The sequence below is a fragment of the Lissotriton helveticus genome, chromosome 1_1, assembly GCF_964261635.1.
Source record: "Lissotriton helveticus chromosome 1_1, aLisHel1.1, whole genome shotgun sequence".
NCBI lineage: Eukaryota > Metazoa > Chordata > Amphibia > Caudata > Salamandridae > Lissotriton > Lissotriton helveticus.
This window is the reverse complement of record NC_136057.1, coordinates 1918398799-1918423683: the sequence shown is the minus strand read 5'-3', so window position 1 is coordinate 1918423683 and position 24885 is coordinate 1918398799. Positions and strand designations below refer to the sequence as shown.

Below are 24885 nucleotides of genomic sequence, written 5' to 3'. Positions count from 1 at the left end.
TGTTATATTGTGATTCAATGTGGGCTCTCCATGTTTCCTCCATAATGTCCGAGTTATGGTGTCAGTTCCTGCCATTTGTTGATTGGTTGATGATTTCCCAGAAGAGCTTGGAGTCTCTTTGTTTGCAAGAGTAATGGAGTTTCGCCCAGAGGTGTTCCTGGAATACTTTCCTGGCCACCATGATGTCTCTTTTAAGGTCTTTCTGGCTTTGGAAATTAGAAGCAATTGGTCTTGGGTGGAAGATGAGCCCTGTGTTCTCAGTTTTTGTAGGTATTTGTTCAGTTGTTGTTTTTGAGTTCTGAGGCTTTTGGTGAACCATGCTGTCCCCAACAGTTTTCCTGCTTTCCTACCAGTAGCTTGTTTGGACCATTTTTGATTTAGTTCGAAGGTGAATGACTCCCAGGCCCGGATGCTAGATGGTTCAGGTTTGGATTTCTCAAGATGCTGATACATGTTTCCATAAAGTCACTTATATTGTCCTTTTTTCAAATGAGGCATTTGAGATTATTGCAATGAAGTTGTTGCGGCATTGCGTTAGTGAGAATTGGATTTGTGTTGTTCCTTAAGAGCATGAAGGATTGCGGTTGATGGTCACTCTCTGCTCTGTCCAAGATTTGAAAGTTTGTGATCTGGGGAACGAGGTTATGGTTCGTGAAGGAATAGTTAATAATTGAGTCTGACTTTTGAGTGACCCTTGTGTATTATTATTATTATTATTATTGTTAATTGAAATTTATAGAGCGCAACTAAACCCGTAGGCATCAAGGCGCTGAAAGATGGTGAACTGAAGCTCAGAAGTCGCCAAGGGATGAGTTACAAATATGCTTCTTGAAATAACCAAGTCTTGAGTGCTTTGCGGAACAGGGCATGGGAAGGGATCCCCTTGAGGTCGTTGGGGAGCGTGTTCCAGAGTCTAGGCGCAAGGAAGCGATAGGCCCTTCCACCCCATTTGACCTTGGATATTCGGGGGACAGCCAGCAGGTTTTTGCTAGAAGAGCAGAGTGCCCTACCGGGGGTATAGCACGGATGACTTCAGGCCCAGTCCCATTAAGGGCACGATGCGTGAGGCAGAGAGCCTTAAAATTAGTCCTCGCCTGCATGGGGAGCCAGTGCAGGTTTTTTCTGATAGCCGTGCCCGAGGAGCGTTTGGTGGCATCCACAACAAACCGGGCAGCCGCATTCTGCACAGTCTGAAGGCGCTGGACCAGACCATTGCTAATGCCCAAATACAGCGCATTGCAATAGTCCAACCTGGATGCTATAAGTGCAACTGCAACCTGTTTGCGTGCATCAGGGGAAAGATAATGAACAATTTTCCTTAGAATCCTCAGAGCATTACAACAGGTGGACACAGTCCTGCTGACTTGTTTGTCAAGCGAGAGAGTAGTGTCCAGAATGACTCCAAGATTGCGGGCAAAGAGGGACGGCAAGGGGCAGGAGCCAAGGACAGGAGGCCACCAGTCCATTGACCAGATCTCATTTTTGCCTCCAAAAATGAGGACCTCACTTTTCTCCCCATTCAACTTGAGGAAGTTCTTAACCATCCATCCAGCGACCGCTTCCATACAGTTTTTTAAGTTATGAGCAGTTATGCTCACAGATTTAGATATGGAGACCATAATCTGTGTGTCGTCGGCGTAGGAAAGAACTTCTAGCCCAAAAGATCTTATGAGCCTGGCGAGAGGGGCGACATAGACGTTAAAAAGCGTCGGGCTCAAAGAAGAGCCCTGAGGGACCTCAAACTTCACAGGCTTGATGGGTGACTTATAATCGCCTAGCTCGACCCTTTGCTTCCGTTGGTCAAGGAAGGAAGTTAAGAGGCTAAGTGCAGGACCCTCGACTCCCAGCTCGCTGAGTCGGCTAGCCAGAATGGTAGGGGACAGGGTGTCGAAGGCCGCCGTGAGGTCTAATAGCACCAGTAAGGTGGTCTGGCCGGTGTCAACCTTGGACCGAATGCTATCGACAACCACTGTGAGCGCCGACTCAGTGCTGTGAGTCCTACGAAAGCCGTGCTGTGAGGGGTCCAGGGAGTTGGTACTGTCAAGGAAGGCACTCAAGTGAAGCTTAAGGTGTGCCTCCAAGAGTTTAGCAGGGGCAGGGATAAGAGAAATGGGACGAAAGTTCTTTAATATCCCAGGATCCAGGGTAGATTTTTTCAATAGGGCTTGACAATGGCCAGTTTCCAGGAAAGGGGATAACCCCCCTCTGAAATGGCCAGATTCATGACCTCCACCAAAGGAGGCAGAATAGCCTGTCTGCAATCTTTAAGAACCTTTAAAGGGCAGGGGTCAAGCGGTGACCCGGACTTTAGCTTGTCCAGCAACGTACTGAGATGATCAAAAGTGAAGGGGGGAAACTGGGAGAGGGAGTGAGAGGGGGCAGGCGTTTGAGTTTCAGGAATTAGAGTAGGAAGTGTGGAAGATGGAGAAGTGGAATTGAGGGCTTCCAGGTCTGTGTAAATATTGTGTATGCTGTCTGTCGGGCTGTGACCATTAAGCATTCGCTTTGAGAGATCGTACAGGTGAACTGCGCATTGCTTGCCGAGAGTGTTGCATCAAATTTGGGCCTGAGTGTGCCACCTGGTGCCATTTGTTTCTAGCAGTATAGTCATATTGAAGTCCCCTGACAGAATGATGTTTGCGTAGGGGTAGGCAAGTTTTAGAGTAGCAAGTAAGGCTACTAAGTGATCAATACTTGCCCTTTTTAGGTCTCGCTCTCGAGACCTATTGTCGTCGAGATGCCTCTCAAGGGAGACAGAACGGGGCACACGCGGCAATTCTGGTTTGTGGATGCGCACGTAAGATGCGCCTGCCACAAAGCGTGCACAGCTGGCTCGAGTCAACAGTGTGAATGCGCGAAATTGCGGTGCAGCATGAAACCAAACAGGCCTTCGCGTTTAGAGCTTCGTGGCCTACCTGGTGCTGTGTTGTGTAACACGCCCCAGCCACACATCATGTGTCAGGCTGTGTGGACAGTCTAGTCACATTATATAATCACACCGCCCAGACCACCACCAAACCCATCCTTCACTCTCCCTTACAGCTACGCACGTTTATATTGACAAAAATAAACTATAATGCCCGTCTGACTTCCCCATCCTCACCCTTTAACTGGCTGGTACTGAAAAAATGACTGTACATACAAATTAGACATTTTTAGATGATTGTATTTTTCTCTCCTTTTTAAGTTACTATGTATTATATATACTCGTCGCCTAACCCGTGAGATATACAAATGCTTTCCTGTGTAAAGCACTTAAACATGCCTTGGGATGATGTCCAGTCTATGCAAAACAATTGACTAAATACTGCTCTATTATTCTGTTCAGGACACCTGTCATACGTGTCGTGTGTCCCTATACACTTTAACACAATTACGGAATATTTACTCCAACCCCAGCAGCTTGATAATAGGCAGCCCTCCACCCCGGGTGCTTCTCACCTTCCACCCCTGCCCCAGTCCCCCCCCCCAGCCATGGCCCTCCCCGGGCAGTGCTGCCCCTGCCCCAGGCGTGCACTCAACTGCGTAGGTCTGTGCCGCGTCGTTGGCTCAGGGCGCAGCCGCACCTGCTCCTGCACGCGGGCCTTCTTCAGCTGCTCGCGGTCCCGCTGGTCCAGATGGTGGTCGGAGGGCAGCGCCAGGGAAGAGGTGTACATGTTGGGCTGCAGAGCCGACATGAGGAAGGTGCCGCCGAGCTGCGCAGCACCCACCGACCGGAGCACGGTGAAGCCTGCAGGCGCCGCCACGGGGCACGAGCCGCAGACCACTGCAATGTGCACGCCCACAATGCGTGCGCGTCTCTCCCATCCCTCTCCATTCAAGCAGCAAGCTGCCCATTGTATTTTTTTATTTATGCGTTTTAATATAGCGTGGACTGTACCCGAAGGTGTCAGAGAGTTTTACAAAAGGAACAGAACTGATATAAGAGAACAATACAAGTTAACAAATTGCAAAAGTTACATTACATGAGGCAAAAGTGACAATCGTGAGTGAACAAAGTACAAGTGGTAGCAAACGGTGCATTACAAGAGGAAAAAGTGACATGTGTGCCGGTTACAAAAGCGTACAAAGTACAAGTAGAGGTATAATACTGCAATAAATGGAGGACACTCAAACACAAGAACAAACGTTACATAGGCAATGGTGGCACTTGTGCAAGTATCGAGAGCAAACAAAAAGTAAGAGGTAGCAAACTGTGTGAGCCGGTACGAACAAAAAGGCACACCACTTCACCTGCATGGAAGTGTACACACAAATATGGCTTGTTGTGATACCTTCCAAGGAATGCAGACCAGTGCGCGAGCAGACTTTGGTCTGTGAACACGCTTCCCACGAGCAGGTCTGTGACCGTGCTTCACATGAACAGCTTTTGCGCGTTCATTCAATTTGAGTGCTCCTCTCCAGAAGACCTGCTGCGTTAATTATAGGTCCTTTCCGGGAGAGGTGCTATTATTTAGCAGCATGGGGCGCCTGTCGGCATGCTGTTTTAATGACTTTCTTTTTATTGGAATGCAGCCTGTTTCTCTTGCTCTTTTTTAAGATAAATGGAATGCTCTGAAATAGTTCTTAAATCGTTCCTTTTCCTTTAAATGCCATCACAGAAGACCTTTCAGTTTCATCAACGCCAGGGTTTTTTTAAAAGGACTATGCTTTCTTTTTCACAGAAATGTCTTTGTTCTCACTGCATTAGGTGTCTACTACGTAAAGTCACATGGTGTAACCATATGCTTCCTAAAATGTAGCTCAAATTGCCTCCAACCAACTTCCTGCTCTGATGTGCATTTTTTTCGCCCCTTGCTGCGCTCGTCCGCTCGGGAAACTTCCTCCCTGCACCAACAAATAAACAGGACTGGCAAGCAACTACCTCAAAGGGTGCACCCACATCGGAACTTTTTATTTAAACAAAAACTTCATTGAAAATATCTTCAATGGTCAAAACCATGAAAGAAGGACTCATGCGTACACTAGTTTATTGCAATAATAGACAAACATGAAGGTCCCTTGCAGTCTGCCAACTAGTGCTCAGCACTCGCCGTGGATGTGCTGTCAGAACTTCACCTGCCGCCGACTGATTCATCGTCATTTGTTTTTTGTTTTTTTTTCCTCTGGCTTGTTCCAGCACGTCAGCCATATAAGCCCCGCCTTCTTGCTTGCCGGCGTCTCGTTTGATTTACTCAGTTGTCATCTCGATGCTTCTGGTGAGTCTATTTCCAACCTCGATTGCCCTTTTGATTTGTGCACAGGCCTCAGTTAATTTTTCCTGCTAGGCCTCCATAGTGCTTATGGTTTTGGCAATCTGCTACGTCCCCTGACCTCCCGGTATTTTGCCCAGCTGTTCTCGAGCTCCGCACTCCCACCTTAATTTGCCAGGGGTCACACCGCGAGACTACAAACCCAACACGGCATTAGTACTTACATTCACCCGGCCCATTGACAAAGTTTAGATTTTTTTTAAACTGCTCTCTTCCCTGCTCTCTCTGCTATGCTTAATTGTGTCCTGCGTACCAATTGGTATTGGTCTTGGCCTTGAAGGATCATTATTCCTGTAACCCTACATGCATTCAGTGCTTTTCTCTTTTCACAACACACAGACCCAACGTTGCATGGTCGTGGTACACGCCGTACTTACGTGGGCTTATGATGTTTTGTACCTCATCACAAAATTAATGTCTCTTATTTACGGAAATCCACCTGTACACGGTTGTGCTTCACACAGTGTTTATACAGGATTCCTTTAAATGACCCTATTCACTAGCGTTTCCCTGGTATTTTATCACCTTGAGGGGGTCTGACATTCAGGGCGCAGGGTTTTGATAACATTAATAATGCGTTTTCCAACCCAGTTACCGAAGCCTCCTCTTTGTTTTAAGGTTTCTGCCCATTCTGGTTATTTCTCCTCTCACTCACAAGGGCCTGTGCGTTTGCTCAATCCTCCAAATAATACTCTGCACCCATCTGCTGTTTTCGTGTGCCTCTGTTGCCTGCTTGTGATTGGTTTTTCGTGCGCCTCTGTTGCCTGCTTGTGATCGGGTTTTCGTGTGCCACTGTTGCCTGCTTGTGATCGGGTTTTCGTGTTCCGCTGTTGCCTGCTTTTGATCGGGTTTTCGTGCGCCTCTGTTGCCTGCTTGTGATCGGGTTTTCGTGCGCCTCTGTTGCCTGCTTGTGATCAGGTTTTAGTGCGCCTCTGTTGCCTGCTTGTGATCGGGTTTTCGTGTGCCTCTAATGCCTGCTTGTGATTGGGTTTTCGTGTGCCTCTGTTGCCTGCTTGTGATCGGCTTTTCGTGTGCCTCTGTTGCCTGCTTGTGACCCGCTTTTCGTGTGCCTCTGTTGCCTGCTTGTGATCCGCTTTTCGTGTGCCTCTGTTGCCTGCTTGTGAGCTGCTTTTGTGTGCCTCTGTTGCCTGCTTGTGATCCGCTTTTGGTGTGCCTCTGTTGCCTGCTTGTGATCCCCTTTTGGTGTGCCTCTGTTGCCTGCTTGTGATCCGCTTTTGGTGTGCCTCCGTTGCCTGCTTGTGATCCGGTTTTGTGTGGCTCCAAATGCAATAGGTGTCGCATTTGCGAGAGATTAGGCTATTGGCATTGTAAATGACAATGCCATTTATTTATCTGTTTTCAAAGCCAACACATAAATAAAAATGTTGTCATTTACAATGCCAATAGCTCTAACTTTGGCAAAGGCGAGACCGTTGCATTGCAAATGCTTGTTTGTTTGGGCACGTGGTGAATGTAAATGTTTATGATCAGTAGGCTGGTGAAAGGCAGAAAGTCAAGTTTGTCGCATAGAAGCCAGGAGGAATCAAGGTCTATGGCAACAGCGAGTCCGGAAGTATCGGTTAAAATAAAGGTGGAGAGGCCCCCTTTTGCTCTCCCTTGGTAAGTCCCCGTTACAGCCAGATTCTGGAATTCCTTGTAACCTACTAGGGGAGTAGATTTTGTAAGCCAGGTTACCTGGAGGAGGAGTATTTTGTACTGTGTAGTAAACACCATGAAGTCCGGGTCTTCTAGTTTCATGCCGAGACCAAACACGTTCCAGGAGCAGATTTTGTAGCCTTTGGGTGAGTTTCTGGCAACTTTTGGATTTTTTCATGCCCCGGCTTGGGGGATTCCAGGCATGTTTAAGTGCTGGGGTCTAGTGGGCTGACTGGCTTCAGGGTGAGCAAAGGTGATTGTGATTGTCCTGGCCTTGGAGTCTATGCCTGGGAGAGGACTTCAGTTATCTGGGCCTTTGGCGCCTTTTAACAGACCCGCTGGATGTTTAAGCTTGTGTAGTGGGCTGGGATAACATGGGGGTTCGATCTTTTTTAACTCAATTCCCCATTTTTCAAAGGAGACCCTCTGCTGCCAGATTTGCTCAGTAAGGAGGGAGTTGGTGAATGTGGCGGTGGTTGATTCTTGTAATTCCGCAGAATGCTGATTCTGGTAGAACCCTATGCTTTCAATGTCCCTGGAGTTAATGTGGCTCAAAGAAGGGAGTGCCTTGAATAGTTTTAACAGAACGCTTCTGTTAAGGAAGACGTGGTTGCCCCTTGAGACATCGTGGGGGATAAAGTCCAATTTTTTATTATTTGGGAAGATCTCAAGCTGCAGCGCTTAATCAGAACCATGTTTCGTTGTAGTTACTCCCCCTGTGGGCCCTGAGAGCGTCAAGGGCAAGTGCGGAGAGACGTTAGTATTGTTTTGTTTGGGAGTTGTATTGACCTTTATGTTGGTAGTGACGTTGCATCCCGGACTTCTCTTGTCGATTTTGTGAAGGTTGCGGCAGTCTTTCCAGGCATTGTCCTTTAGTGTATTGTCCTCTCTGGGGCACATTGTAGTTGGATCTTTCAGTTCAATCCTGGCAGAAGATACAGAATTTTCTGTTTGCTTAAATGAGGTGTTAACATGTTGCTTCTATTTCCTGGTTGGTGGTTTGAATAGACTGTATAGATTATCTGGCAGTGTTTGTTTAATTTTGGACTGCTAAATGTAGCGAGGGAGTCTAGTGGGGCGATTAGGGATTCCTTGTTGCTTATTGCGTCCAAAGTATTTGGGACCTCGCCTTTAATGCTTTGTTTCCTACCCTGTTCAAGTTGGACGGTAGTTACGTTAATTGACTGACTTGGTTGTTTGCTTTCTCTCGCTTTTCTAAGGCTTTTTTTCTCCCGCTTAGTTACTGGCTTAGTTACTTTGGTAGTCCTTCCTGAAGACTGATCATAGTTGTCGAGAATTTGGGAGGCTGAAGTGTTGGAATTATCATTGGCATTTACGGCCATGGGTGCAGTTGTATTTTCTAAGATTAAAGTTGAGAACGTGCCCATGCTGCCGATAATTTGTCCTTCCCTGGGCCTTGGGCGTGCCGTATCCTTTTCCCGTAGGGCATCGGGAGCTTTCCCTGCCTTGAGAGAATTGTTTGAAAGGGCTTCCCTGGTGGTGCCTAGAAGGTCTGTCAGTCAGATTGGAACCGCAGCAAGTTTATCAATGATTTGAGTGCAATGGCAGTGGCACGATTGGTATGCAGTTTCTTGGTCTCACTGTACCTTCACGATCACCTCGTTGAAGCTATATATGTTCTGTTTAATCCCCTGGACGTGAGTAGCTAGAATGTTTAAAAGATCTACTTGGGTGTCAAGCTAGTCAGCGTGGAGGGTTATAGCTTTGCTGATTGTGTCTAAAGTGTTGAGCAAGAGTGGCCAGACAAAAAATGTTGGGGAACAGCTGGATTCTTCAGTGGTAGTCTGAGCATGATGTGCCATATTGCTGGTGAGGGCTGGGAGCCGATCGCTCTGACTCTGACTTCTAGGGGTCATGCAAGGTAAGTCCCCTATTCTTGTGTCCTTGATTTGAAAGAGTGGCAGTGCGGGGTGGATCTGTATGTGTTGACCTGAAAGAACGACTCCTTCAGTGGTTCAGATTGGCTAAGGTATTGGCTTTTATGTTGTGTAGCTTCCAGCTGATGCGAAGATTGTACGAGCCTGTCTCTGCTGTTTGCGTTAAGATTGGTAGACGTTTTCACCTCGAGGTGGCAGCCACCTGATAGCGTGATCAGATTGCCAAATGGACTCATGGTATTTGAGGTCAATTGAAGAGTGGTGGCGCCATCATTGAGGCTTTTGGGGTCATGGGAGCCTAATGAGAACAAGGGTGAAAGTGGTGGCTGCAAGCAGGGGGGTGCTGGGAAAGACTGAAAAGGCTGGAAGTGATGATGAATTTGTGCCTCAATTACAACGGATTTTGGCCTTTATTGCAGGTCCGAGGAGTGAAGTGCATTGGAAGATAGAGTTTGGAGGCTTGGGACTACGGTGGTTGTTTCGGATGTGGCTACCCAGCCGCTCCTGGCGTCCTCACTTCTTATGGTGGTTCTGTCCCGTGAGGGGCCCATGGAGGCCCCACTTGTGGAGGCCGTGGTAGATTGAGTTGATTTATTTGCATTCGGAGTCTTGTGGTTGTTGTGGTATCGATTTTCCGAGGTAGTTTTTATAGCAATTTTTAAAAAGTCAGTAATCAGGGCCCGCTTGCTGCTGTTTTGGCCTAAGTGGGGCCTGATGTGGGTCGTACGAGAAGCTGTGGTGCCTCTTTTCCACCTGGCGTCCTAGGCCGATGCTCTGTGTTTACTCAGAGTCGCTATTGGCTCAACACTTGCCTCAGATTCGGTTGCGCCGGCTGAAGCCGGATCGCTACTGCGTGGTGGATCCGATCCTGACAACGGCCTGCTGAGAAGGGCTGTGGTGAGTGCTGTGAGTTCCTCCTTAGCCTTGTGCTTTGATTTGGGTGGGGGCACTCCTCCTTTCCTGAACGCATTTCCGGCTGGTGGGTTCTGGTGCTTGGTGCTTGATGCTTTACTTTGCTTTGCTTTGCTTAGTGCTTTGCTTTGTGTTGTGCTTTGCTAGGCTTTCCTTTGCCTTGCTTTCCTTTGCCTTGCCTTGCCTTGTGCTGCTTTGCTTGCTCTGGTTACTTAGCTTTGCTTAGCTTTGCCTTTGGGCCCGTTACAAACCACACGTCTGGTCTCTTAAGGTCCGCCAGGCGGTGTGATCAAGCGAAATCAAGTGCGATCGGGCAGTCAGGCAGGGAGAACAGTGAGGACAGTGAGGACAGTTCAAAAGCCCTGAGACCGGGCTTGCCGGCGATGTAATATGGTTGAGTGGTAATTGAATCATGGTGCTGCCAGGTCCTGCTGGTTCCGCACGTTTTTCATTTTAATTTGGTACACCGGCTCTGTTTGGCGCTTAGGGCTGGATGCAAGGGTGCGAAGTTCCAAGGAAACCACCAGTGCCAGAGCCGTCAGAGCCACGGAAGGGAAAATCAAGAAGTGAGAGGGGAGCGGGGAAGATAGTGTGACCCTGCTCGACCCAACCCAACCCTCCACGATTTAGCACAGCTGCTCTGCTCTGCTTGCTCAACTCTCTGTACCTATGGCCGCCGGATTTTCACCTCCAGTTGGTCTACTTCGCTGACTCACTGCAGACTGTGGGAAGTGCCTCCACAGGATTGGTCTCACACGGCAGCACAAGCAACGGGGAGGCAGTAAAGCAGTGAAGCGACAGTCGAGTGACCCGCTTTAACTTCGGTTCGGCCTTTCGAAGGGTGCGCCCGCTCACACCCCTTGCTACCTCGCATTCACTTCCTGCTTTGGGAAGCGAGGACGTGGAACTGACCACGATTCACAGCTCGCGGCTTGTTGGCACCCGGACCCCCGGCTTGAACGTCGGCTGAACCCCTGTGTTGGGGCTGGGGCTGGGGCTGGGGCCGGGGCCGGGACCGGGGCTGTGGGCTGTGGGTTGAGGAGTAAGCTGCTTCGGGTCTGCCGCTTCGCACCCTCCTCGCGCTAATCCTGCTGCTGCGGTATGACCGAGACACGGTTACTGGATCCAGCAAGAAAGATAGAGTGGGATATGCCAGTGCATTAAAACCCTCTCCTGTGATAAATGTTGATTTGTCATTATTAGCTGAGAAATGCCATTTCTAGAAAGTGGGCTTTTCTCTGCTCTTAAACTCTTTGTGTGACTTGTAGTTTGACCCCATCCCACACTAGAGGCTGGGGGGCTCACATCTGTGCATCCCCCAGCAACAGCTAAACATTGGACATGCAACTGGAATGACAGACCGCTGTCATCTGAATTCCTGGCTGTATGGACTGGAGGGGGAGCTTTTGACACTTGGCCTCTAGGAGCAACATCATGGACCCACTAAAGACTAAGACTAAGGTGTGCATTCCACAGCCTCATTGCAGACAGGACTGAAATCTTGGGGAGATATCAGTGGTTTAGAGGGAACCCCTCTGAACCATCCCCAACTTCAAAGGCACTACTGGAGCCATACTTCAGCAGGGTAGAGATACACTTGTGGGGACGTGGGACTGCAGAACCTGGAACTGCATGGTGCACACTGCCAGAGGATCCTGTTGTTCAAAAAGAGAATTACTACCATTGGAAGGGATTGTGCAACCTTCCTTAATAGTGACTGGCCTGGGACGACTACCTGTTGCTGGGTGATACCCTGTAGTGTGCTCTGCAAGGGCTTGCTCCCTGTTCTCTTGTGGAGGACTCAGGGACATCAAAGGCCTCCCCTGAGGGACCCACACCATCCACTTGTGACACCTGGCGTGCGGTGCCCTCTTAAGTGCCCATATTACCAACTGCATCCCAACTGGTAGCACGTCAGGAGCATGGAACTAAGAATTGTGCCTGGAGACTGGATTGCCTTTTGCAAATCCCCAAAAGTATTACTCGCATCTAAGGAGTGGAGCCCCTGTATCGTAGGGACCTCAACACGCACCAAGTGTCTTGTTGGCAGTGAGCGGATTCACAGGTTGGGAGATCCAGCGTGGCCCTCTTCGTGGATCGTGCCGCATCTCTCTCATGCTACATGCATGTTCATTGTGTGCAGTGTCCAATTCACAGGTTGCAACCCTCGGAGGTGAGGGCGAACCGCTAGTAGTGCCTCATTGTACCTCATGAGGCACTGCTAAACCCGTGCCTGTATGTGTGTGACCAGAATTGCTTGGTAAGACCAGTATCAATGCGCACCAGGCATTGTGCCTCATTTGGAAGGAGGTACGAAATGTGCAACTCTTTGTTGTGTGTGACCGGAACTGTGCAATGAGCACCCAATATTGTGCCTCATTTCCAGGGGGTACTGAGTTAGCAACTCTGCAGTGTGTGAAAAAGAAATTGTCTGGGGTGACTCGTATCACTGCGCACCAGAGGTTGTGCCCTGATTGCCTGACGTGTCCCTGATGGGGTGCCTCTTTCTTCCAAGACAACTGTCCGATGCCAGTCTAACCTACAGTACTTGAATTACTGAGTTCTTGAATGTGCTTGAATGTTAATCTGCGCAAAGAAACCAGACTCCTGCCTTTTAGGAAAAAGCTAAAAACCGTGCTTTTCCAAGAGGCATGGGGTAATATCTAGTCTGTTTCCCCCTGCCAGTATTCACTCGCCTGTCAAGCGCTTAGAGACCCCGGGGTGATAAGGCGCTCTACAAGTCTAAAATACAAATAAAAAAATACAAATACATAGCATACCAATATAGACATTATGTACTTTTACTCATATGTTGTTTTTGATTCATTTTCTCTGGCATTTTATTAATTGTTGCCTGTAATATATGTGATTCGCACTCTCTTCCATCCCATACCTCATCACAATCACATACCTTCCCCACCCTTATCCCCTGGGCACTGCAATGTCGCCAATTGTTTATGTAATGATTGTTTTCAATGGTTTGAAATAACCTTCCAACATCGTCAGTGTGATTAATTAACACTGTGTTTTGAAATCTACTTTGATTTGTCTCGACTATTTATGTTCTAATTTGCCTTGACCACTAACATATTCGGATATTATAAATACTGGGACCACCCTTTTTACATACTGTCTTTCTTCCAAGAGGCTTCCTCTGCTTCATTCTCCATTCATCGATTGTTCCTTTTGGGCTCTAAGTGTGGCGGACCAACTGCCCTCTCTTCTCCCGGCCCTGACGGCATCGTGCTGCCAGTTTGGGTAGTGAGAGTGAATGATTGGGATGAAGGAACGCTTCCGAGAGTAATCAGAAGTGGGCACATTGTGAAACCCTTTTGAGTGACTGACTGTTTCTGCCAGCCGGCTTCTGCTCCGCATCCCGTGGGTACACTTCCTGAGTTGTGGCCAAACCCCTATTTGGCGACTGTCTCCTAACTAGTCCTGCTACCTACCCCCACCTTCTTCCTGGGGACACTGCCCGCAATTGGTCTAGTATTGGGGGAGGGCTGTTTATCTCCAACCCATGGGCATAGGGTAGTCAGGGTGAGCTGGAGAGTTGAGGGAGGCATGGGCCACGGGTCTGCAGTGTGCTATCCATTGACCTGCCGGATATTATTTGCACTGCATTACGGTGCTGTGTGCATATGTGTGTGAGTGCATTCCATACGGACCTGCCTGATATCTATTGCACCACAAATCGGTGCTGAGGGAGTATATGTGTGTGTGTGTGTGTGCATGATAGCCTGCAGACTCCCTGAGACTCAATACACCAACCAGCGGTGTTGTTTTACACACTGATTCCATGCCAAAAGAATACATACGTTTGACATTGGTTTCACCTGTGTGGCCTCTTTCCAGGGTAATGCTTAGAAGTGTTGTAAATCTTTGTATGTGCATATTTGTAATATCATTGTGATCTGGGGTGCACCCTATAACTGTGTGGTATTGAATTATAATAATTGCCTGGGTGGGTCTAGTTTTGGCAACGGTTTGCACCACACAAGGGGGCTGGGGGGTAAAGTAGGATCTTTCCCAAGTGTGAACACTACTGATGTAATTTTTAACATGCTTGGGCCTAGTGATAAGCCTGACTGCTCAGTGCCAAGTTATCCAAGTGTGAGCATAGTTCATGACTTGAGCGTAATCCACCACCCCTGATCGGATTGGTAGGTTCTGCCTAGCTACGCCATCGCCTCAGCCAACAAGAAAGTACCAGTTCTAACAGTTTTACATTATGCATTTGTTTTACTTGCATGTGTAAGAAATGTGGTCTTTATTTGGCAGAGGTATGTACCCTGTCCAAGTAGGGACCACAATCCTAGTCAGGGTAAGTCAGTCACACACCATAAATTATCCTGTGCTCACCCTCTGGTAGTTGGCACTGAGAAGCAGGCTTAACTTAGGAGGCAATGTGTAAAGTATTGTTGCAACACAATACACAGAAACACAATGTAAACACCAACAAAAGGCTCAATACCACGTTAAAACAACAGATATGTATTCTATAAATAAAAGACGATCAAAACAACAAATATCCAATGAATAGAAGTTGAGATATTTATTGTTAAAGAATAAAAGTAAAAATAGTGCAATAAAGCAATTAGAGCCAATGGGGGTCCTCTGGTCATGCTGGACTGGGGCAAAGTCGAGAGTTCATGCAGACTGCAATGGAGTGCTGGCCGGATACATGAGCTATGCAGGCCCAAGGAACACAATACCTTCCTCCTAGTCACAACAGAGGAAAGTGGGTTGCAGCCAGGTGATGCATCTGTGTTGATCCCGCAGTTGAGGAAATGCGTTGATATTTCTTTATGTAGTGGAAGTGATGTGTCAGTTCTGAGGACAATGCGTCGAGCCTAGAAGCATCGGGTCCATAGAAGATGCACCAGGTTTCTCCATGCAGTCGAGAGGATGGGTCGATCTTCCCACACTGCAGCCAGTTTTGTTCCACGAAGACTGGACATATGCCAATTCACTGGCGCAAGCACCTCAGTTCACTTCCATTGGACCAGAAACAGAAGCAGGTTATGAGATTTTGATATCCTGGAGTCTCAAGCAACAAGAAGAAAGCCAACAAGCCCTTGGAGATCACTCTGGGTTCAAGGCAGAGTTCAACTCTCCCTCAGCTGGTTAAGAGAGCAGCAGGCTGCAGAGTATTCAGCAGAAAAGCAGTTCTTTAAGAGCAGCAGACCAGCAAAGTGACAGTCCTTGTAGCAACACTGCAGTTCTTCTGACAGAGGTTCCTGGTAGGTCCAGAATTGTCTGATTTGTTGTGGTCAGAGACCCAGTACGTATACCCAGTTGTGCCCTTGAATTGGGGGTGACTTCAAAGAAGGGTCTTTGAAGTGCACAGAGGTCCTTCCTTTCCAGCCCTGGCTCCGGACTCACTATGGGGGTGTAATCACCCCTTTGTGTGAGGACAGGCCATTGCCTATTCAGATGTACTTGCCAGCTCCTCCCTCCCATCCTGCCCAGGACAAGCCATTGGGATGCAGATGGGCACTTAGACACAGCTAACCTTCCTTTGTGTGTGTCTGTCTAGAGGTAATGCTCTAACTTAAGCTGTCCCCAACCCGAGATGTATATAGAAGACAGGCTGCAAGCACACAGAGCTTTAAGAGCATATGTCCTCTTTGTAAAAGTGACCTTTCTAAAATAGGATTGTAAAATCTAACTTTGCCATTAAAGATGATTTTTCATTACCATTCCAAAGATATAACACATGACAAAGCTTCTCCTTTTAACAGTAATATCAGCTTAAACGTGTAATAATGAAGTCCCAAATTTAACCTATGAGAGGAGAAGGCCTCACAATAGTGTAAAAACGAATTTAGGTGTTTTTCACTACCAGGCAATGCAAATCTCAAGTTCTACCTTTTACATACACAGCATCCTGCCATATCGACTACCTAGGGCCTACCTTAGGGGTGACCCTAATGCTGACAGTTCTAACAGCATAGAACTCTGTATGGTTTTAATTAACTGAAACAAATTTTACTTTACTTTGTAATAACGTGGTAAAACTGTGGTCCTAGAATTGAAGACAACAAGTATGCTTGGCAACATTTCTTTGACAGCAACTTCCAGTTTCTGGGATGAAATCTAATATGTACTCAAACGTTATCTTGCCCAGAAAGTTTATATATTGAGATATTGGGAGAATGGAACACCCATCAGTCAAAACTATTTGTTCTAGAAGGTTTGGACACTGTTAATTATGTTTGTAAAATAATCAACAGTGTGAGAATGAGCATGGGAAACATTTCATGTCCGTTAATTCTAAAGTGTGTGTTGTTTCCTGGTGCTCTTAGAAGAGTTTCAAGCATTTGCTATGTAAAACATAGTAAAATATTAGGCTTTTCACACTTGAATCCTGATATACTGTTATGTTTTTAGCCAGTGTTTCAGTATAGTAATCTTGATTCTATTTCTTTCAGTTCCTGTTCAGTGTAGCACCACAGCAAAACAACTAACTGAAAACACAACAGAGTAAGTACAATTACTGTGCAGCACCTTCATTTATATAGAAGGGCTATATTGACTACTTGTATTCATTCTATTTAAGAGTTTACTAAACTTACTTTGCATAAATTCAAATCTAATATCCAGTGGTCAGACTGGCTCTTTGGCTGAGAAAAGCGGAACAATACCCTTGCAGTAGAAAACCTGCACTGGCTAATACTTTATTCACATCCAAATCAAGACCTCACCCCAAATACATGGAAGCTGTTTCTATGAGACTGAAAAGTAATCGTTTCTAAGAGATGAGGCACATGGATTCTGGGGTGCAAGCAGTGGAAACAAGGGGAAACAGAGGAATATTCCATGATGGCCAATATGGGATAGTTAATTACCTACTGGCGGTCGCCAGTAGGTATATATAGTTAGGATTTTTTCCCTATGGGATTTTTGAAAATTCTATGTCTAATAACTTTGGCGTTTGTGGACGGAATTGGCTGAAATTTTCAGGAAAATGGAACATTTTGTTTCTGAGCAGCCCCTGAAAATTTGGGGGGGGTTCGTCAAGGGGGGGCCGAGAAAAAAGGGGGGTCCCAAAACGTGTTTTTCCAATGTTAATTTCCATAGGGCGGTTGGCCTCACTTTTAGCCCGAACGGCTGAATGGATTTGCACGAATTTGGCAAAATTGTAGGGACTGTTAGCCCGATGTGCCTTTGCTAGGTCTCAATATATGTGCTCCAGTGGATTTTGAGAAATTAACGTTCAAAAAAAGATATATATCTGTAAGCGCGCTCTGGGCAGCGCTCCGGTACGCGTACTTTACGCGTAACGGAACTTCGCGAAGCGAAGCTGATTGGCTCTCCGGTGTCTGTCAACATTCTAAACAGTCCGGAGCGGCCGCCATCTTGTCTCTCGGTAGGATCGAGAGACAAGAGGAGGCCAAAACAAAGGGGGAAATGACCATAAGGGGGCATAGTAGATCCTCCCTGATCCCCTAGGTTTGATGTGGAGGCTTTAAAAGGGCCCCGCAGGGCAAAAAAAAATAAAAAAAAAATTTTTTTTTGCGTGGGGAGCGCCCGGTTCGCGAACCGGGAAGCGTTCTGGGGAGCGTACTATAAGGAAAAAAGAATGATAGACTTTTCAAATACTGTATGTTAATTGATTGTTGGTTTTGTTGATTATTTTTTAATTTCTTTATTTTTTAAGCAATTATTTATTATTGTGATTGTGTTTCAAAATTTAATAACATTTCTAACATTTCACTGTCTGAAATGTCGTCATTTTCATTGAACATAGTTTGTAATCTCTGAGGGTGTAAAATGTCCTCATTTTGAAGGAGGTCATCTACTGCTTGCACACATTGCAGTAGTTCTTGGTCCCAAGTTTCATCCATAAATTCTATATAATTTGGATCAATTAATTCTTGGCTGCTCTCTTGCAGGACAATTTGAAATGAAACTTTCTGTTCGCCTTCCATGTTGCCTGAAATTTGGATAAAAAAATTATTTATTAGTAGAGATAGGGCACTGTTGGGATTAATTTTAGATAGGCAGTTTTTATCAGTGAATTTATCTTTGGGCAGTGTATAGTATCAGAGTGGAAGTAGGAATATAAAAAAGTGTATGTGTTTTAACGTAAGTAATTTCATAATTATACAAGAGAAACCTAACTCCATCCATAACTATAACAGAGAAGTCTATCTAAATCTATAACTACTACAGAGGGATAGTATATAACTATCAGAAAAAGTTTACCATATTAACTTTTGGTGCACAATATACTTCAGTTTTAAAAATAACAACTTACCTTTACAAAGAAGTTGAAGTGATTAGTGAAAATCCAATTGAAATGTACAACAAGAAGTAGTAGTCAAAATGGCTGTGTTTCCTTCTCTTCCTTTATATATATTCAGGTATATAACCAATCAAATGTCAGGTAATAAAAGTAGAAAATGAAAGTAACATTTTCATTGGTTGTCAATTCCAACACTTCAGATGTGTTTTGAGAAGTAATTTACCTCACGGTATTTAGAGAGGTCTACAGGCTAAATGGCTAAATGGAATTTCAATCAAATTTGTGAAAATGATAGGGATTGGTATGTAGTATGAGCTAATCTATATTTGGTGAGAGTGTCTCCAGTCGTTTTTCTGTAAATTACTTTCCCACCTTTTTTGATGGTGCGCTTCCCGGGGAGCGCCCCGGTACGCGATCTGGCGAGCGCCCCGGTACGCGAACTGGCGAGCGCCCCGGTACGCGAACCTGAAGCGTTACGGGAGTCCACCATTTTGTGTTTCGGTCGACTTAAGATACAAGATGGAGGGCAAATAATGTTCAGAATGGGTAGGAGGGGGCACGGTAGACTTATCTTGACCCCCTAGGTTTTCTGAGGGTGGCTGAGGAGGCTTATATGTGCGAAAAAAAACTTTTTTTAAAAAAATTTCGCGAGGTTAGCTTCCGGTTCGCGTACCGGGTAGCGCCCCGGGGAGCGTACTTTGTTGAAAATTAGTGAAAAAAGTTAGAGAAAAATAATAATTGTGAGTGATCAGATGTAGGGTAGCTCTGAGAAGAGCTTTTGGGTTTATGGTACATTTAGGTACTTATAAGTAGGTACCAATGCACAGTCTTAAATTCAGAATGAAAATTCTGTTGCCCTCATCTGAGAAGTGAACTCCATCTCCTCTGTAGATATCTTGCATGTAGTAACGCAAGTTATTGTTGTACATGGAGCCCATTCCATGGTCTCTCATGTAAGCTGAAACAGATTTGTTTACATGCTTCCTCGACTTCTCAATTTGTGGACAAAATTGGTTTGACCACCTCCATTTCTGTCTTTGGCATATATTTGAATATACCAAGGCAGTTTGAGGAAAAAGTGCCATCAATTGCTCAAAGGTGTCCTTTAAAAGCATTTCCAGACCTACCCCAGTCAAAGTGCCCAAATCATTACCTCCACAGTGCACAATTAACAGGTCAGGTTTTGGCAAATGCATAAAGGTTTTCACAAATGGTATCAATTGGTGACATTTTAATCCTCTGTGGCCAAACCACTTAATTTCCACATCTTGTAAATTGAGGTTAGGTAAATTTCTGTTCTCAGCATACCTCTGAGCCCAATAGATTCAAGTTCAAAACAACTTTATTTCGGTTCATAACAAACCATAAAAAGCACACAAGTACAAAATGCATAATCAGGGGGTACGGTTACATTGGATTGATGTCGCTGTTAAAATTGAACAATTAAAATATTTACAAGTTTTTAAAAAATGCAGCAATTTTTCAATGATTCCATAAATTGTCGCCAATGTTGTTATATTGACTGTTTCCGGTACGTTTTTTAAGGCGAAAAGCAGCTACCAGGAAATTTGCGACACTGAACATTGTTAGTGGTGAATCTAATTTTTTTAGATAAAATAGAGCAGGTTTGGCTTGAACAAACCCCTTATTTTTAAGCAACGGAACAATATACTTTTTCCTAGGCAGGGTATAAATACTACAAAAAAACATAAAGTGTATAGTGTCCTGCAGAGAGTAACTATCACATTTGCAGACAGGTAAATCCTCGGGCTTAGCCCACACCTTAGAGTCATTTAACAGGAAGTGAATCTGGTTAAGTCTTAGTTTAGTTAATAACCAGCGGTGTAACGGAAATGACACTACCGTTAAGTAAGGTTCAATGGCCGGTGTAGTCTTAGAAATATAGTGCTCCCTCACAGTGGGTTTCACAAGCTCACAGTTCTCCCGCTCCATTTCTCTCATTTTAATAAAAGACACTTTGAACCATTCCAGGTCATCTTTAACAATGCAGTCCGGTTTGTAGAATAGATCTGGGCGGCCCAGGGAGCTTAGGGTATTTTTGATGTATGCAAGCCACGGGATATTTTTCATGTTGTCCAAGAGTAAGCAGTCCCTCATAATTGTGTGGTTCAGAGTTAAGTTAAAATTCAGCCACGTTTTTAACCACATCAAAATTGGGGACTGTTTAATAGTGTCACTTATATACCCCTGGCCTAATTCCGTATGAACGGAAAAGGTGGCTGTGGATTGTGGCAAACCTAACAGCATACATAAAAACCTGTTTTCTTCAACCTGGATTGCTTCTACATTGTTGGTATAACCCCAAATGGAAGCCCCGTACCTTGCTACTGCAATAGATTTCGCTCTGTAAAGTGCTAGCATTGCTTCTGTGGGTTTGCCACCCAGATGTTTTGAAAAACCGACAATAGCAGCTGCTGATCTTTTCATAGCGTTGATTTTGACCGTTATTTGGGGTGCCCACGTGCCCTTGTCGTCATAAACTACCCCCAAATAGGTGAAAGTTTTTACGCTAGAAATCGGTGTATTGGCACAAAAAAAAGTCTTCAAATTCTTATTCTTTCTCCCACCCACTGACATGACATGTGACTTGTCTGTGTTAATTTTTAAATCAAGGGAGGTCATAAAGGCATCGAAGGCTGCCAGTAATCTTTGTAGCCCAAGGGGAGTGCGTGCCACATCGCAAATTACACCTTCATTCCTATGGGCCTCCTGGCCCATGGAAATGAATGGGTAATTTGCAATTAGCAATTTGCTCATCGCAAATTAGGAATGGTAAAGAATCGCTATTTATTTCTTAAAATTCGCTATTTAGGAAATGCAAAATAGTTTGATGATACATATGGCGGTTCATCTCTAACAAGATAAGAAGCTTAGGGATAGATTTATGATGACTGGCGCATCACCAGGGATGTGCCAGTCATCCTGCGCTGCTGTTCCGCCACCCATGGTGTGCTGCATTTACAATGCGGCGCACCATGAGGCAAAAACGGCACAGATGCGTGACGCATCTGTGCCGTAAAGGTGGCGCATTACTGGAGTTGTATCGCAAGTGCGATGCAGCTCCAGCAAGGCTCAGGGGTGCCCCATCTCCACAATGCTGCGTCAAGACCTATGCCTGCTTCAAGCAGGCGCAGGGTTTTGACGCAGCTTTGTCCTATCTGATTGTAAATGCGGCACACCATGGGTGGCAGAGCAGCGGTGCACGTTAACTGGTGCATCCCTGGGGATGTGCCAGTTAACATAAATCTGCCCCTTTACATTTAAGTATGTGCAGGGGACACAGAGTCGGTGAGGCTTATCCAAGGTTAAGAAGAGATGAGTCCTGTTCACTGAAAAATTGGACATAGGCTTCACCTCCTCAGCATCGCTGGACATGGCTAAATAATAGCTGCAAAATGTTACTCTTGTTAAACAATTTTACTATTATAATCTCTGAGATTTGTCTCTTACTCTGCAACATCTCATTGTTGTTATCTTTCTTTAAAGATAAAGACAACATCAACATGAGCGACAATCAGCAATCAGTTGATTTCGACCTCATCATTGAACTCGTAATTGAAACATCAGTGAATGTTGATCCCTTGGATGATTTAAATCCTGAGGATGAAGAAGAACGTGATGAGGATGCAGATTTGTCAGAATTGTATGACATAGGATGGGAAGCTGACGTGCTTGAGCCTATGGAACTATAAACATTTATTTTAAAAATTTATAATAAATAAAAAGTAAAAATGTAAACCGTTTAATTTAAAAATAAAGACACCTTCAAAAACAGGTTATGTGTAGTGTCTTCAATAAAATATTAAAATATGCTCATAAAATTAGATCAGATTCACATATAAAACAGCACAGGTAAAATGAATATAAATTCCATTTCTTTTCTGCTATTTCTGTATTCTAAATTTGCCAAGCACTAAAAAATCTTCTATGTAAAAATGTCAAGTAGTGTTTTAAGTTTTTGATTACTGTTATTGATTTACTGTTGGGTAATAGTGGTTAATAAATTTTTTTATTATATTTTACCACAGATTCAACTGCAGATCATTTCAAGATTTCAGCATGCCAACCAAAGAAAGACTGAGAAAGGCTGCAAAACGTGAAAGACAGCAGGTCAATGAAAAAAAGCAGCAGTCCTCTAACAAAAAGATTTGTCAAGTCACCAAGAAAGCACCGGGTAAGAGTACAAAAACATTCATAAGAAATATCTGTAGTAAAAAAAATATTACTACAGAAAATGTTTCAGTCCAGAAAAAGAGAAGCAATTCAAACGGAAAGGAAAGGCCAATGAAAAATGTTACTGCTAGAGCAAGAGATAACTCTGTGCATGATAGTAGAAGGAAACAACAGTTTAGGGACATTCGTAAACGAATGTTCCGCAACAGGATAATTGGCAATTTGTTAAAAAATATTAAGAAAGGTCAACAGAAAGTGGTTTTTTATAAGAGAAAAAAAATAGTTGAGAAAGTTATTGATCAGGCATTTGAAATTAAACGTAAGTTATTTATTTTGATAATCAATAGAATTAGGAAGCTAAACAAGGCAATTTATGATTTCAAAAGAAATAGTAGATGGAAGAGAATAGTTAATCGTAGTAATTTTTGTGAAGTTTTTTCTGGAGAATGGATGCATAGTTCAAGCTGTGAGGCATTTTTTAATGAGGAGAGTTATTTCCAGGATAATGATTTGGTGCATGCAGTTGACACCAGTGGTCGAGCTTATGAAGTGAAAGATGGTTGTCCAGTTGAAAAAGAAAAACTTGTGACAACAGAGATAGAAGAGGTGTTAGGTAATGAGGTTTTAGGAAGACGTCCTAAGGGTCCTGTGTACACCTGGAAGTGTAGTAGTATTTGCAGTGTGCGACAGGATTCCATCAATCTGCTTTGTGATTTTGTACGGTCATTTAATAAGAAAAGTTTGAAGCAGAAAATGAAGTTGTTGCAAGAATTAGATCCTTGCAGAGTGAGAGAAGTGACAGGTTTGCATGGTCATTCACTGGCTTGTCTTTCCAGGAGAGTATGCCAGAGTGTTTTTCATCATTTCAGGATGCTAGCAGTGCATCATAATAAAGTGAGGAAATTAGCTAGAATGTTGTATTATGCTAAGAGTCCAGCAATTATGCTTAAACAATTATGCGCTGCTCTTTTGCATGGTTCTGAAATAGATGTGAAGAATATATGTGAAGAAATTGAGTTTTGTTACTTTGGAAGTAAAGAGGAGAATGTTGAAATTGACCAAGAAGAAGCGGGTAATGTGGAAGATAGTGTACAGGTTTCCAGTACAGATAATTTCCAGAGGGAAATTGCGACGTTTGAGGTGAAATCAAGTGAGAGGCCAAATTTCACTTGTGTGTGTTGTCGACGCACTTATTATAAGAATCAGACTAAGTTAGTGTATTTATATGCAAAAAGTGAAAGGGAAAATAATAGTGAATGGAAGGATTTCACAACATACTTGATGGTAGAAAATTGTTTTGATTTGGGATTGGATCAACGTGTGTGTACTTATTGTTGTAACAAATTAAATCAAAACCAGATGCCTGCTAGAGCAGTTCATAATAATCTGGAATTGGTTGAGATTCCTTCTGAATTGAAGGATTTAAATACTTATGAATCTATTTTGATTCAAAGTATCCATCCCTTTCAGGCTATTGTAAGAATGGAGCCAAAGAAAGGGAAATTGCCTCCATCAGATTTACAGAGAGGATTAAAGGGAAGAGTTGTTTATTTGCCTCTAGATTTGAAGAAAAACATTAACACAATTGGAGTAGAAAAAGTGGAAGAGGAACCTCTGGTTATCTTAGTTAATGGGGTTCCGACAAAGAATAAGAAAATATGGCAAGATTTAGTGGATGTTAGGAAAGTTAAAAAGGCAACATTGTATTTGAAAAAAAATAATAAATACTATAAGAATGTATATGTTGCAGAAGATGAAGTAAGTGAGGAAGAGGATAGCGATTTGTGTGCTGGTCAAATTGAGAAAGTAGAACCCTGTACTAGTGAAGAAATATATGAACATTATAGTGTTCATCCTTTGCATTCCAAGGAAGTCATGGGGAATGCTATTGAGTTGTTTCAAATGAAACAAGCCAAAGGGAGTCCCATTAGTGTTTGGGAGGAAAGTTTGGAAGCTCGGTGTTTCCCACAGCTTTTTCCAACAGGTCAGGGAGGAAGATATGATGAGCGACCTCATCAAATTCCTGCTTCTGAATACCGGACTTTGCGATTGTATGCAGGAGATGCTAGGTTTCGACAATGCATTCCCTATTTGTTTCATCTCCTGTTTGAAAGCGATCTGTCTGGACTGTCATATGCAGTGAACCACATCTTGAAAAGTGGTATACACATGCAAAACATCTCGGCAAGTGACTTTATGGATAAAGTCAATGTCCAGGACAGTATTTTGGATTCTCACCTGATTAATCTCATGGCGTGTCAGCGTGGTACTAATGAGTACTGGTACCATCGTCATGGTGATTTAAAATGTATGCTGAGGAACTTAGGAACTCCCACATGGTTCCTCACTCTGAGCTGTGCCGAGTATGGCTGGGAAGACTTACTTGAATTTCTACGAGAGGCAAATGGAAACATCGAAAACATCGAATTCAAAACACCCGGAGAACTGTGCTCTTTGGATCCAGTCAATGTATGCAGGTACTTCAATCATAGATTTGAAGCTATGATGTCTTTCATCATGAATAAGAAGAATCCACCTCTTGGAGAGGTGTTGGATTTCTTCTGGAGAAAGGAGTACCAAGCAAGAGGTGCTCCTCATATACATATGCTGCTGTGGATCAAGGATGCACCTAAATTTGGAACGGATCCAGAAGACTCAGTGATGAGTTTCATACAACAGTATTCTACGTGTGCTGTTCCAAACGCAAAGGAGAAGAAAAGCC

At 44.4% G+C, this 24885-nt stretch overlaps 1 protein-coding gene across 1 annotated transcript in view; it reads left to right on the top strand.

Moving 5' to 3' along the window:
* The window catches only part of LOC144754936 (uncharacterized), a 403817-nt gene that overhangs the window by 310260 nt on the left and 68672 nt on the right, over window positions 1–24885 (top strand). Inside the window, exon 33 of the mRNA XM_078643299.1 lies at window positions 16153–16204. Coding sequence (XP_078499425.1) covers window positions 16153–16204 — 52 coding nt within the window. The remainder of the gene's footprint in view (window positions 1–16152; window positions 16205–24885) is intronic.